This window comes from Echiichthys vipera (assembly GCF_963691815.1).
Source record: "Echiichthys vipera genome assembly, chromosome: 13".
NCBI classification, from domain to species: domain Eukaryota; kingdom Metazoa; phylum Chordata; class Actinopteri; order Perciformes; family Trachinidae; genus Echiichthys; species Echiichthys vipera.
In genome coordinates, this window is record NC_139838.1 from 26,320,548 (window position 1) to 26,336,102 (window position 15,555).

The 15,555-nt window shown below is 40.8% G+C and overlaps 1 protein-coding gene across 6 annotated transcripts; it reads left to right on the forward strand.

Annotated features, from left to right (window-relative positions):
• The first annotated feature begins 3,727 nt into the window (after positions 1-3,727).
• znf384a (zinc finger protein 384 a) lies at positions 3,728-15,555 on the forward strand. Of its 6 annotated transcripts, none has more exons than XM_083926134.1 (12): positions 3,728-3,857; positions 5,177-5,230; positions 6,037-6,104; positions 6,976-7,288; positions 7,694-7,816; positions 8,970-9,133; positions 9,237-9,313; positions 9,464-9,688; positions 11,175-11,342; positions 11,952-12,030; positions 12,280-12,438; positions 12,739-15,555. In XM_083926134.1, the coding sequence occupies exons 2-12, from the start codon at positions 5,182-5,184 to the stop codon at positions 13,156-13,158; spliced, it is 1,845 nt and encodes a 614-aa protein (XP_083782260.1). In that variant the 5' UTR covers positions 3,728-3,857; positions 5,177-5,181; the 3' UTR covers positions 13,159-15,555. The 6 variants fall into 6 exon arrangements, with proteins under 6 accessions (XP_083782260.1, XP_083782261.1, XP_083782263.1 ...); XM_083926133.1 differs by lacking the exon at positions 3,728-3,857 and adding an exon at positions 3,902-4,197; XM_083926135.1 differs by lacking the exon at positions 5,177-5,230 and having other exon boundaries at positions 3,731-3,857.

Genomic DNA, 15,555 nt, shown 5'->3' on the forward strand with positions numbered 1-15,555 from the left:
TATCTAGTCCAAAACAGGAGCTTGCACCTGGATCTTATGGTTCAGGTTCCCTTGAGTCTTTGCTACCCTGCAGGCCAGTTACACAGACACTGTACCAGACGCACACCTTAAGTCAGGGGTGGGCAATTCCGGTCCTGGAGGGCCACTGTCCTGCATGCTTTAGGTTTCTCCCTACCCTAATACACCTGAGTCTAACAATGATCAAACTGTGACGAGCATCAGCTTCTTGATAATGAGCAGAGCAGGTGTGTTGGAGCAGGGAGAACCCTAAAACATGCAGGACAGTGGCCCTCCAGGACTGGAATTGCCCACCCCGGCCTTAAGTGGTGTTATTATTACTATGGCCAGTTAATGTAGCAGCTCTCATAAAAGTGTAGCTTGTGAAACTAAAGGTAAATGTGGTATAAAGTAGCTTTTCCTTCTATTGTAGCAATGGGAATACCACAGTGTCATTACGAGATAACTGTATTGAAATGCTGAACGACTGTATATATAAATATTTTTTTTTTTTCCTAATGTGAAGAGAAAGACAAAAGATGCTAAAAAGTCACTTACTGATTGTCAAATGATGTCAGCTTGTATTTCAAAGAAAGGGATCTTTAAGATGTGACAGCTTTGACCAGGAATGATATATCGACAGTCAGAAACAGAGAACATTTGAAGTTTCTTATTTTATTTCTTCACTTTACTCGAGTCAATCTTGCTTTATTGTGTACTGGACGTATTGTAAACTTATTTCTACATGATGCAGAATAACGTTAATACCGAACCATCCATTTATAAACTTGTATATTAGTGATTTCTCGTGTTAAAGTCAATGCATCCGTCACCCAGAGTGAGATAAAAGTGTCGTTTTATGAGCTATAGCTCTGAAGTCGCAACTTGCCTTACACCAGAATCACCTTCACCCATCAGCTCTGGGGCTGGGTATTCAAAGCGTTTTATCTTTTTGAGTATTGGCGTTCATTTAAAGGCATCAGACGGCACTTAAACATTTAAGAACCTTCCATTGAAACCACGTTTGCTTTTGTTTGGATTTAGAAAAGGACTTGCATGGTTTGAGCTGTATGACAGCACTTCATTTAGCCTCAACACCGCATGGTTTGTCCCTCTGTGACTTTGTTCTCTGCACTGCCGTTTTACAGCCACCAAGTATTGTAATGGCGTTCTGAAGATTAATTTATTTTTGTTTGAAGGTGAACACTACTGTTATTATGCATGCATGCCCATACCTGTCACACTTTGACTGTAATTTAATCTTTCACGTGTTTTCACTCGGGACGCTTTCTGCTATTTTACTGTGGAATCACCAAAGTAGGAGGAGATTTATTGGTTAGCTTTAGAAATGGATACGTGATCTGTACTGGGGTGTTTTATGTGTAATGATACTCTGAAGTGTTATATAGATGTATTTATAGAGTTGGCTATATATTTGATATGTAATACAGTATCACTGTTTGCTTCACAACTCTGCTAACTGTTACTAACAGCAGTGTTTCACATATAAATGTATTTGGCTAAAATCAGTTTGGTGGAGATTTCTGTGTTATTTTAACTCTGAACGCTGAAATTCTACCAAGGAAGACACCACTTTGTTGCTTTTTCAGGAAAATGTTATTGTTTAAACCTGTACACAATAAAAATCTGAAGGGAAAACACTTGTGTCTTTACTATTTCTGAAAACAGAATCATTATATTCAACTTTTATATGTTTTTTTTCTTATTATTTTCTCGTTTTTTATTTCTGTTTGTTCCTCTGATCTCTCTTAGGTTTGCATATTTTTGTTCCAGTTTATTTCTTTGCATCAATGGACCAGCTGTGTTGTAGGGCTGGGCGATATGGCCACAATCTTCTATAGTGATATATGTAATTTGATATCGCTTTAATTATGATATTCTTACAATAAAGTATGTTTTCTGGAAAGTAATAAATAGTCTACATGAAAGAAATCACAAGGTAAAGCCTATTTTTGTATATCCATGTGTGAATTAAATACTTAACAAAGGAAAAGTACTATATAATACTCATTTAATCTTACTTTATTATAAATTTAGTCAGCGTAATTGTGTATCATGATATCTCGATATATCATTTCATAACAATACGATTCCATTGAAGGATGATAAATTATGATGTTGAATTATCACCCAGACCTACTGTGTTGCATGGTGGAGTCCTAATAAACTTGTTTCCTGAACGTTTTTAAGGTTTTTCTGTCATTGATCTGTTGCGTGTTGAGTGTTGATGCTCATTTTAAGTGTCATTCACACTTACACATCTCTGGGATTCAAACTAGCCACCATGTTAGCACAGCTCTACTGCTAAAGCAAGGATAAGTGTTTGTTGGAACTATAACATAACAATAGTGATGGTCACTGCAGCATTTGTGACTTTTTAAATAGGATGTGTGGCTGTTGACATTAATAAAGCCAAAGCGTCCACTCTCAGACCAAAATGTCAGAGTAATGCACTCAACCCCACACACTCAGGGGATAACTGATACCCCGGGAGGCAGTGTGGATGTTAGCAGCTGTGTCAAGTTGGTTAAAAATACCCCAACTAGTGCAGGAAGTGTGATGATTCTGTCTTCAAAATTAAAATAAAAACTCAAAACACAGTTGCATTACATACAGAGAGCATCGAATACTGCCAAATAGAAAGGACTGCAATGGTATTTATACAGGTATAGTTACAAAGTAAGACAATGGACCATTTGATAATTTATGGTATTGAAAATATATTTAATTCATTTTCAAAACGGTGACCAAAGGTATTTTAAAATAAAGCAGGGCTGGACGATACGGCTCAAAGATTCTATGCCAATATAGATCATTTCATATCTCGATCACAATATGTATCACGAAAAAGTTGGTTTTCTGGTAATATTGTTTTCGATTTTTTAAGAACTTTAGTGGAAAAATAAAAACTCAAAATATTTCACATCTGACTAATCTGAGTTAGTATGTGTTTGTTGATGACACAGTGGTGTATCATGACGATATCTCGATTTATGATTTGATTGTGTTTAACTATATGCATTATTTAAATTTGTATTAAAGCGCAATGGATATTATAGTTATTATAATAATAATAACACCAACAAAAACAACTATATTAATAATAATAATAATAATAATAATAATAATAATAATAATAATAACAATAATACAAGATTCAAGATTCAAGAAGCTTTAATTATCAAGAGGGAAATGATTATGCAACAGTTTCAATACAAAGATGGGAAAGGATCAGAGTGACAATAAGCGTAAAAACATAATCAAATGAAAATAAAGCTAACATACAATAAATCCAAAAAATTAACTAAATGTGACAGAGTGCAACGGACATTGTGGTTAAACGTAGGTTTATACAATATACAACAATACGCAGCGTGCAGTTTAGCAGCATACTGAAATAAAATAAGTACAAACTAAATAAGTGATAAGCAGCGATAAGTGATAACAGTGTTAAAAGTGTGGCAGCATTTCTGACAGAACTAAGTTACTGTAAAGTACAGTAAAATATAATATAATAATAATAATAGTGACTTTTATTCAGGACATTATGGAAGTTCCATAGTACAATAAAAGGTAGCACAGTAAATACAAAAATATAGCAATAAATATGCAGGTTTAGCACAATTAACACAAATAAATATGAAGATAAAATGTCAACAAACTTTTATTTTGAAAGATGTGACCGGAAACGCAGCCGGGTACTGCTGAGGGGAGCTGGGGGGGGGAAACGAAGAAGAAAAAAAGCCATATCTGAGGGTTTGAGGGATTTTGGACAAAGTTTCCCAACTGTCCCGACCCGCGGAGGCTCCGTGGGGGTCGACGGGGACTCGACTTCACCGGTAATGAACTCAGGAGTTACGAGCCCGTTATTAACGAACTGTTATTTTACAGTGTGTCCGAGAGCAACCGTCGTCCCAACCGCCGGAAGTCTGCATGAAGCTGCGTCTCCGCGAAAAAGAGACGACGTCGTTTTTTTTTCTGACTTGGTTTTTTTTTTTATTCGACACTTTTTTTTTCTCTTTTTTTATTTTTCTCTCAGCGATGATGAGCAGGGAGTCAGGAATGGAGGCGTAGGGAGTCAAAGGGTGTTTGTTGATATGTCGCAGCTCATGCTTATGTACGGGCCTCCGTGTGTAGCTAGCAGCAAAGGCAGCGAACAAAAGGAGAACATTAATGGAGGCAAGTTAGCCAGCTCCCCTCGTCTGGTTGCAGTAAGCAGCTAGCGTTAGCCATGTTTGTTTATAAACCACATATCTCAGTAAGCTGCTGGCAGCTGCGTGTGTGCAGTGTGACACATTTATGCTGAGTGCCTCTGCAACAGTGATCTCTGATTTTAACGACACATTCGTATTTACAAGATTTCATTAGCTAGCAGTGCCACTGTTTTGGATCCTGCCCTTGTGTCAAACATGGCTCTCAGAGCACTGAAACATTGACTTTGTATTGTAACAACGGTGCCTAAATTTCCCTGATGGCTGCAGCCTTACAAAGCCTGATTGTAGTAACTATTAAATCATGATTTCTGCACAATTTGGAGCCTGAAAGTATGGATGTTAGGATTGATTTGCATAATAACATGAAATGGGAAACTTGTAAACCACAATCCATCATCAAGGTGCAAAATATTCATTTGTTGGGACAGTAAACTAACTTTAAAGCCATTTTTGCTTACATTTCGACGTAGTTACTGCACTTAGGCTTTGTAAGGCAGTGCAGCATGTGGGAAATTAATTCGTTAGAATTAAAAGCATGCCCCCAGCATTCATTTAAAGGTGTAACTGCAGAGAGGAGAGGTGTAAACAATGTCCCTTGAATTACGCGCTGCGAATGTTTGCATGCAATTCATCGTTACCTTGATTGTTTCAGAGTTTATTTGATTATTGTAATGTTTACGTTCATTTTTCATGGGCTTAACTCCCCCAAAGCGTATTTAATGTCAGTTCAAGTTTACTAACATGTAATCAGATGCTGGCTTTTCTTGGTATGTGAGCAATATTGCAGTGCATGGCTTTCACAATCTTCACGTTCATACAGAAACTTCAAAACTTCTTTTAATATATTGGTCTGTAATTGTAGCAAAGTATGTGGAAATAAAGTGCAAATGCATGCAAAGAAAATAGAACAATGAAACTATGAAACTTCCTTCTTTGTGCTACAGAAAACATGTTGCCTATGTGTCAGTGGGAGATGGTCGGGAAACAGAAGATCAGAGGTTTGATAATGAAAAGATAGACAGTAGTCTTTTAAACAGTGAGTGTTGTCATCCAACAAACCAAATGCATTCTTAGGAAGGATATAAATTCGAACACATCGTACTAGCGTCTAGTTTGGAAGAACATGCCTCTGATACTTTTCCAGGCAAAAACTTGTTTTGACATTTTGACACAGCATTGGGTTGCACGCAAAAAGTAGCACTGATATAGCAACCACTAAGATTGTGTAATTTGTTCATAGCAATGCAAACTGTATAAGAGACTAGTGAGGACGTGCATGGGCTGTGTTACAAAACATGAACAGCCTCCAAGGCTGATTATCATCAGTGTTTTCTCAACTCTTGTCTCTTCTATCCTCCTGTAGATTTTATTTTTTATATCCCTTCGCCCCAGGATTAAACATCTATGCCTGATTCCTTTCACATCCTCTTCTCTTTCAATCTGGTCAAGTATTATTATTTTTTAAAAACATCCTAACAACACACAACTAAAAGGGTTTCACTTTAACCAGTCAGTTGTGTAACGGCTGTCTTACACATCTGGATTGGGATTCTTCAGAACAGCATCTGATTTAGAAGATATGTTGACCACCCACAAATAAAATTAAGCAAACTGATCCTGAAACTTGTACACTGTGTCAGCCAACGGAGGAGAGGATCGTGGAAAGGAAACAAACTAAGATGGTTGAAACGCAGCCATGCATGGTGTCGTTTCACATGAAAGTAAACAAAACCCCAAAGCATAGTAAGAAGGAGGGAGAGGAGGAGGACAGGTGTTTTCTAAGTGTGTTGCTTTTTAATTACAGAAATAATGGACGATTCCCATTTCAACTCGTCATACTTTTGGTCTCCCGTCCCCACTGTACAAGGACAGGTAGAGAGAACCTTATTGTTGGAATCCTCTTGAAATACACATGGTGTAGTGATGTGTGCTGTCAAAATACACTCGGGAGCGATTATAACATTGACTGTTTATGGATATACGTTAAACAATACATGACATATATGACCCTGAACTTGTAGTTAATAACACTATCGAACAATGCTCGCTTAGTCTGTGAAGTTGGCTTAATCTCACATAAAGTTATTATATTATATGACTTCTTGACATGGGGAGAAGTGGCTTGATCTTATGACCATTTCTGTCCCTCTCCTCTCTCATCTCTTCAACCCCTCTGTTCCTTTTATCATTAACTTTTTGCATCTCACATTGCCTTCATTTTCTCTTCTCACCCGTTGTCTTCTTCTCCGCATTATCAACTCCCACCCTTCACTCTCCCCATCCTGCTGCTAACTTATACGTCTTTTACCACCAACATCTTTCCTCCTTATCCCTCGGCTTCCCCTTTCTCTTCTTCCTTTCTTTATCCCTTCATCCCACACATGTTCTGCAACTTTTATTGTCTTGCCACGGACATCACCTCCATATGCCCCTGTGCCTTTTCTCCATGTACAAAACTTTGCTCCTCTTTTGTGTCCATCTTCTTCACATCTGCCTTGCCTTCCTTCTTCATGCATTGCTCACCTTGTTTATCATCATGCCATGCCTCCTTTTCCTCACCTCTCTTGACACCTCACCTGTCTTCCTCATCTCTCATGGCCTCCTTCCACATGCATTTCATCCATCATCTTCCTTCCCTGTTCTCACGTCCTTCAATCCTACACCTCCCAATGTTTCACCCTCCTCTTTATTACTTCATCCTTCCTCTTACCACAAACCCCTCCCCCTTCTCATCCCTATCTAGATTGAGAACGCCATGTTCCTGAACAAGGCAAAGGAGCAGCTGGGTCAAGAGAAAGCCAATGCATCCTCCTTCCCTCACTCCTCTACGTCTTCCACCTCCTCCCCCCACTACCCCACGGCTGTGCTCGCCATTCCCGGCTCAGTGGACGCAGGGTCCGGAGTGCGATTGGTCCCCAAACAGGAAGGAGGTGGGGGTACAGCCGGTGGAGGTGGCGGCGGTGGCATGAGTGCGCTCGGGGGACACCTGCACCAATCACACACCACCCAGAACATCACTGTTGTGCCTGTTCCCTCTACAGGTATCATGACTGCAGGTGAGTGGGCTGCTATGTCTCCTTTACTGCCTAACCACGGCATCCACCACTTAATTTGATATTTCTATATCATCTTATCATAATTGTTTGGTGGTATCACTTTAAGATGGGTGCATGTGAGTCTGGGACACTATAAATATTCAACTGCAGCTGCTACAAATCAGGATTATAACGTGATTATGTATGAATTTATATTAACAGTGTGTGAGCAGCAGTTTTAAGGTTGTTAAAGAATATAAATCTGAATTATTTGTAAACAGTTAAGCATGATGCCTAGTCTGTGTGTTTTTGTGGCTTTAAATATTGACAGGGTCTGTAATGAAGGTTATCTGGACAGTGCACCTATTGTGAGTTACTCTTGGTAAGAATGGTAGCCCATTGTAACAGTTTCTCTTTTCCTCTTAGCGGGGTTAGTGATCACCACCCCTCAAGGCACTCTGGTCCCCACCGCCTCCACTCAGTCATTTGTAGCAGGACACCCCACTGCCACCACCATGATAGTTTCTGCACTGCACCCCTCAAATACAGGTAACGCACAGCCGCAGTCCACCGTCACTTTAGTCATTTCAGCATGTTACATTACACTACATTTTGTCGAATAAAGGTAGAAGTATTGTCAAAGTTTATGATAATCATTTTAACTTGTATTTGTTTGAGGAATATATAAGCTTTTTCAGCAATGTCTTGCATTACAATTTGCTTATTAAAACTCACCGATGAAATCTTCCCACATGGAGCCGCTCTAGTGGAGCAGGTGGAACTGAGCACTTCATTCAAGGGCAGCATGACAAACTGAGAAGAGCATTTGTTATTAGTTTGATGTAATAAGAACCCTTTTTCCTCCGTTCTCCTGAGATGAGATCAAAGCAAATTAACCCGGGGTCATTTTCAGATGCGTTTTCAATCGCATGTCTCCCACAACAGATCCACTCTCATTTTAATATATTCAGCTTTTCTCCTGCAGCTCTGTCGGGCTTGCGTCTCATGGGTGTAAACACGAACTGAAGCGTTTATTCACACTTAAAGTCTTTTTTGAGACAATGCTCGTGTAAATTTGAGGTTGATGCTCAATAAAAAGGCTGAATAGATGTATTTATTTATATTTTGCAACCTGGGCGGTGTAGATCATGTTGTGGGTGGGACAAGAGGGCAGCACACTCTGCTCCGGTTTAATCCCATAGACTCTCAGGTCACTTTTGCACAGCAGCTGGGAGGCAAGACACAGAGCTGCAATATTTATTCATGGACAAACTGTAATCTACGCTCTACATTTACTGACATTTTCACTGTCTACCCTGTTGCTGAACACTTGGAAAGTTGTGAACCAGTCTTGACTAGTATCGACACTTCAGGCACTTCAGTGTAACTGAACACTGTCGACCCGGCATGAGGCTGACATTGCGTCATGGCGATTCCTTTTTTTGACCCACCATTTATTGATTCCGGGGTTTTTTTGTGTTGTGACATCCATTCAGATGATCATACAAGCATGCACACACTAGTGTATGTCTATACTCTTTTGTAAAATATGGTATTTTTACTGACCGAGATAGTACCCACCTACATAGCAACTCATGTATGTGATGTGTGGGGCCGATTGTGTCATATTTTTCCATGTAATAAATGCTGTCTTCACACTCACTAACTCACTCACTTTCTTTTTACTTTTCATTTGATCCAGACAAAAAGGAGGACATTTCTCTCCCTCCTGCAGTTGTCATGCCGACGCCATCAAAGCGGGGCAGGAAGAGCAAACAGATGATGGGCAGACTGACTGGAATGGGCGGGGTCCTCCCTCCAGGCAGTGATGCATTAATATTGGCACACCTCGCAGCTGGTGGACAGGTGAGGTCCTCTTGTATTCTTGGTCTTTTGTCTTTAGCTGTGACAGCATGGATTGTCAGTGTTTCTGTCTTTGATGATGACTAATATGCTGTTATTGTGTTAGCACCACACTGCTGACCCATATGACCTGTCAAATGATGAGGATGATCACACCAACAAAGATGGTCCCAAATCCTATAGGTACTTGAAACAGATTTAGATTAGAGAAAAGCACTATTTTTTGCGGCATCACAGATTTTTATATGTAGGCTCTACTTTAAAGCCTACATTTAACCCTACATTAAATCCCCATAAAGGTTTTCTTCTCTCTCTTACTCCTCACTTGCCAAGGTGTCGGATGTGCGCAGTGACGTTCTTCAGCAAGTCAGACATGCAGATCCATGCCAAGTCCCACACGGAGGCCAAGCCCCACAAATGTCCCCACTGCTCCAAGTCCTTTGCCAACTCCAGCTACCTGTCCCAGCACATCCGCATCCACAGCGGGGCCAAGCCCTACACCTGCACCTACTGCCAGAAAACATTCAGGCAGCTCAGCCACCTACAGCAGCACACACGGTACTGGACTGAGTGGTGTGTGTGAGGTCCTGTGTGAGGTCGAGCTTGTGAATGTGGTTTCTGTTGTTAAAGTGTGTGTGTGCGTGTGCGTGCGTGTGTGTGTGTGTGTGTGTGCGTGTGTGTGTGTGTGACTGATCACAGGGAGGAAGGGGATGTGAGTTGGGGATGTGCCAGGGTCTTTTGGGAGTGTTTACAGTTCACAAAGCTCTTTTTGCTCAGTGTAAGCACCCCCTTTAAAAGTGCAACACATTAAATTTAATTAAGCTAAGTGTCAACCAAGCCAAAATGCTCTTTATGCTTTACAGTTGCTTTGATCACTTTGAAGCTAAGATCTTCACTGAACACATATTAAGAGAGTGGATGCACGCTACAGTGTTTGGTAGGAGAAGTGCAGTTACAGTACCAGACACCACCAAAATATCCCCTCATTAAGCAGGTGCTTGGTGTTAACTTTCTCATCCTGCTGATACTCTCACAAGCTTGGCTGGGCACTGCATGCATGTTACCTTATCTTAGTAATTAAATGTTCTCTAAATCTGATTCCACACAACTCCTACAAACATCCTCTCTTTTGTTAGAGGCACCATGTGGAGAATTTCCCAAATTGAAGCCACTTGTAATGTGAAAACATCCAAAAAAAAAAAACTGTGAATATATAACTTGACTAAAATAACATTGAGGAGATAATGGCACGGATTACATTTGACATTACATGACAAAATTGATTCTCACATAGTGAAAGTGTTATTTTAATCACACAAAATGTGAGTACACTAGTTTGTTGAAGATCATTACCCCCTTAAAACAATACACGCATACAGTCCGCCTACAGGTTGTACACATCCTCAGGATCATATTGGAAAAAACGATAAAGCTGCTTATCTGACATTTAGAATGGTTTAACTTGTATTGCATGTCACTATTTGTGAGGATGTCGGAGATGAAAGCACCTGTCTCCCATTCATGCCGTCATGACTCTGATAAATGTTTTAATTTGACGATTCACCTTCTTCATGTTTCCCTTATTGCCATGCATTAGGTTTTATTTGTGCTTTAAGGCCGTTCATTTTAAACAGGAAGACGCGCTCCACTAGCCTGCCACTGGTCTTGAATTAACATGTCAGTTTGGCCGCAGCAGAGCCAGACATTCACAGACACACTCCACTCAAAGCAGGGCACACCAATGGAGAGAGAGACTGAGAGAGAGAGAGAGAGAGAGAGAGAGAGAGAGAGAGAGAGAGAGAGAGAGAGAGAGAGAGAGAAGCATGACTGTGCTTGCTGTATGTTTTTGTTCTGTGTTTTCACAACTCAGACACAGCACTAAGAGCACACTTTCAAACTTAATAATCCATGATCAACGCATGATTTGGTCTTAAGTTCATCGTGAAGTTTGGTCATGCTGTAGCTTTAAAAAATCTCTCGCTGTTTCTCTCTGTTTCTCTCTCTCCAACCTCCTCACCCCTCCAATCCCGGTTACCCGTGTTAGAAACCACACGGAGGCCAAGCCCCACAAGTGTCCCCACTGCTCCAAGTCCTTTGCCAACTCCAGCTACCTGTCCCAGCACATCCGCATCCACACCGGGGCCAAGCCCTACGCCTGCTCCTACTGCCAGAAAACATTCAGGCAGCTCAGTCACCTACAGCAGCACACACGGTACTGGTTCGGGCTGGGTGGGTTTGAATGGCTGGATGTATGGGAGTAGTGGCATTGTGGTTGTTTATATCTGTTTGCACTTTAGTTTCTGTGTCTTTGTAGCATCTTTCAAACTTGAGGCACGCTGTGTTGTCAAAGATGTTTGTCAGAATATCTTTTTTTAAATCATTCAAATCCGAGTTGTCAAACTACTACTACAGTCTATCAGCCACATGGCTTATGGTGATTTCCCGCCTTGGGGGCTTTATACTGTACATTGTTTATTGATGCCACAGTCCAAAGCCGTGTTCCTCAGCTTCTTGACTAATCAAAAAATGATCCAAAGGAAGACCAAAGTATGTCTGAAGCCATTGAAGAGTTTTCACGAGTCATCAGACATGATGATGTTAATAAAACCACGTACAAAAGAGAATTGCCTCTTGTGGAAGCCGTTACGAAGCTACAATCTCAATGCCATTAAAATAATGATGAACAACAAGTTGCTTCGGAAAAGAGAAAACATACTGTACTAAATATTCACTCTCGGTTCCTTTTTCTTTTGCAAGTGCAGCAGTAAAGTATAAATTATGTTGCAATTAACTAACGGTGCTTCTGACTGTGATTTTTCAGGATTCACACCGGTGACCGACCGTACAAGTGTAACCACCCTGGCTGTGAAAAAGCTTTCACTCAGTTGTCCAACCTTCAGGTACATTCATTTACAGGTTACATCCTTGCTACTGACATGATAGTTATACTTTGATTTGCCTTCCTGTTCTTTGTCTTTTTTGGCAACATGAACTTGAACTGAAGAATTTCTAATTGGACCTGGAATTAGTTGGATGGATGATGGTTTGACTCTATTGGTGGTTCTTTGAGACGTTTCTGTGATACTCAGCCCTGTGTTTTTGGAAAACAGCTCTTTTTGATTTTGCTAATGTTTATTCCCTGCCCACAGTCTCACCGTCGGCAGCACAACAAAGACAAGCCGTTCAAGTGCCACAACTGTAACCGTGGTTACACAGATGCTGCCAGCCTGGAGGTGCACCTGTCCACGCATACCGTCAAACATGCCAAGCTGTTCTCCTGTGGCCTCTGTAACCGATCCTATACCTCGGTAAGCTCTCAGATGTGTCAGTTAAACATCAGACGTAGTTTTCGCACAGTGCCCAGACTCTGGTCTTACCATAGCTCCTTTCACACATGAACTGCAAACCGGAAATAATCCAGACATTACCCAGTGGAGGTGTATGTGAGAGCGCAGTCAGTTTGACCGGATATCAGACAGAGTTAACCCTCCCAGCTCCCTTGTACAAAGTCCTTTTAATCTCTTTGACAGGAATTACAGGCTTCAAGAATGTATGTAGTTCTTTTTGTATCAGATCTGCCATCTACTTCTCTCTCTCCCCAACTCTAGGAGACGTATCTAATGAAACACATGAGGAAGCACAACCCTGACCCGCTAACAGTGGCAGCAACAGTAGCTGCTCAGCATGCCCAGGGCCTTACGCCAGGCGGAGGCAGGGGCCGAGGCCGTGGCCGGGGAAGAGGTGCTGGTGGAGGAGGCGCAGGAAGAGCGAACCAGCTTCAAAGCCAGAGCAACCCTAACAACAACACCCAGAACCCTAACCCTGGACCACCAGGCAGCTATCAGCCAACCCAGCAGCCCACAGAAGCTGTGGTTCAGTGTCCATTTGACCTGCACCAGTACAAGACAGTGTCAGCCAGCGAGATCCAGTACAAACCAGTCACTGTGGCGGACCTCCCAGTGACCCATAAAGACCTCTGCCTCACCGTCTCCACATCAGCCATACAGGTGGAGCACATGAACTCCTAGGCTGCGTCTTCCCACTCTTTTTGAGGAATTACGAATAATGTCTGCAGTGTAAAAAGGTCCATATAAACAAGTCATTTAATTGTATTTAGTATTATGCTCTTCTTAAGCAAGAAAAAATGGCTCATGGGGTAGAAAAAAAACTTTAATTCATCCGATGCCATTTTTTCCCTTCATTTTAAGAAGTGTGAATGCTGAGTACGACATTAAATTACTTGTTAGAGCACAGATATTTTACAGTGTGCTTCTCGATTCCTGAGCCCACTTGTGCCAAGTATCTCTCCGTAGAAACGCTGGTCTCGGTCACTGGTGTGAGTAGTTTATCCTTCAGTCTGGAGCCACATTCCTCCAGTTTGTGAAAGGCTTGAGCAAAACCTAATTTGCGATCTCTTTTGGCTTTAATATCATTATCAATGAGATGTTGATTAAATCCAGACCTGTCTAATCTCACCTCGTTTCAACTATAAGTCAATGGACCCGGAATCAACTTACTTGCTTTTTAAAACACACGTAATACACTGATCCAAAAACCAGCATTTCTCTGCTGAGCATCTTCATAAAAGAGTCTCACTGGTGTCCCTTCTCCTTTCGTTATTGCATTGTTTGCAATGGGCACCATCGGAGAATGAAGATGTAAAATATGTGTAAATTAAAAAATACACTACTCTCTGCACATTTATGGTCCAGAGAATGGTGTAATTTTAAACACATTCAGATCACATTAATCTGAACATCCTCCATTATTTAGTTCAAGCCAAAACACGGGAGAGAAACAAGACCAGGGATGTGTTTGATGTTTGAATATTTTGAAATGGCTTTTGAATGACACCTTTGACAACAGAGGTTGGATCAGAACGGCTGGATTGAAAACGGGAAAGGACGGCGAAAGAAGAAGGGCCGGATAAAGAAAATTATGAGGTGCATTTCTGGACTTGGCTGAAATCCTGGGGATGAATATTTAAGTGTCCACAAATCGTGAGGTCCTTATTTACACTTACCTCTCCTCAGACAGCGAAGAGCTGAGGAAACACATGTTTGTCAGAGCCCAACGTGTTCAACAAAAGAGACGGACCAGATCAAGAATGCACTTAATATGGAGAATCTGCAGCAGAGCGAGATGAAAACACACGCGAAAACGGGGTTGGTGGGGTGGGAGGGGTCATAAAAAAAGCACTTGATGAAGCTTGTAACTTCATGTCTATGTTTGTCATTATTGTACTTTTTTTTTAATATATCATATGTATGTATTTTTCTACCAACAGAGAAACGTGCGAACAAACTCGGAGAGAAAGCAAAGTGATGCATGAATGTGAAGCGAACAGAGAAAAGTCCTAACAGCGTTTTTGTCCCATTTTCTTTTTCGTTTGTTACCGTTCAAAGAAAGACGGTTAACTATTCTCCAGTAGTGGTGGAGACAGCTCAGCTCGTCATAGTCTGTGGTTGGGGAAATAATGATTGCGTGATAAAAAATGGCTGACTGGTACTGTTATCAATCTTTTTTTAAAGAACTTTTCATACATATTATTACTACTTTCATTATAACGACTGCAAATGTTATCCACATTATTATCAATCTGAGGCATTATTGTATCGCAGTATGCTGTACATAAAATAGATAGAAGAGATGTTTTCATCTGTCAAAGGGAAGTCTGTCCTGTGTAACGCGTATATGGATCTAAAGGAACTCAAATGAACCAGAACCAAATCATTTGCTGTGTCCCAGGTTACTGATGGATACTGATAAAGATACAGTTCAGGCTGAGAAGTTTGGGAATTGCCCCAAAAGGTTAAGCTATGGGAGAGTATTTGTTGTTATTGCTGTAATGCATGAAGACGCAACATTTCTGCAGTTTGAACCACACTAAACCGCACCCATTGTACGTGGTGATATTCGTTCTAAATTTAAGCTGAAATGGTTTCACTAAGATATTTGTCAGTTTTGATTTGTAGACACATTAACAGGGACTGTTATTAGGCTTGTTAGACAGGATTGCTGTGGCACTGCAAAAGTGAACTACTGCAATTTTTTAGCATTGATCAGCCATGAGAAATCCTACATTAAGACTTTCAAGATATGATCTGCGAGTATATCCAAATTAATGAACGACATAAAGAAAGGCGCAGCGACCTGGGACACTGCTGCCATGTTGATCTCTACCCAATCCAAATGTTCAAACAGCCTGTAACAACTGGCTGTTTGTCTTCATGTATACTCCTCCTTGTATTTCATTATGTTTTTATGACAAATAACAAATTCTCAGTATTCTTGTTAATGTTATTACTGATGTTCCTCATAATAGTACAGTTATTAACTGCCCTTTTATGCTACACTCTTGCATACTGTATGCACAGTTACACCTCTCGCTCATCTGAACAGACTGTGTCTTCCCTTAAGGAGAA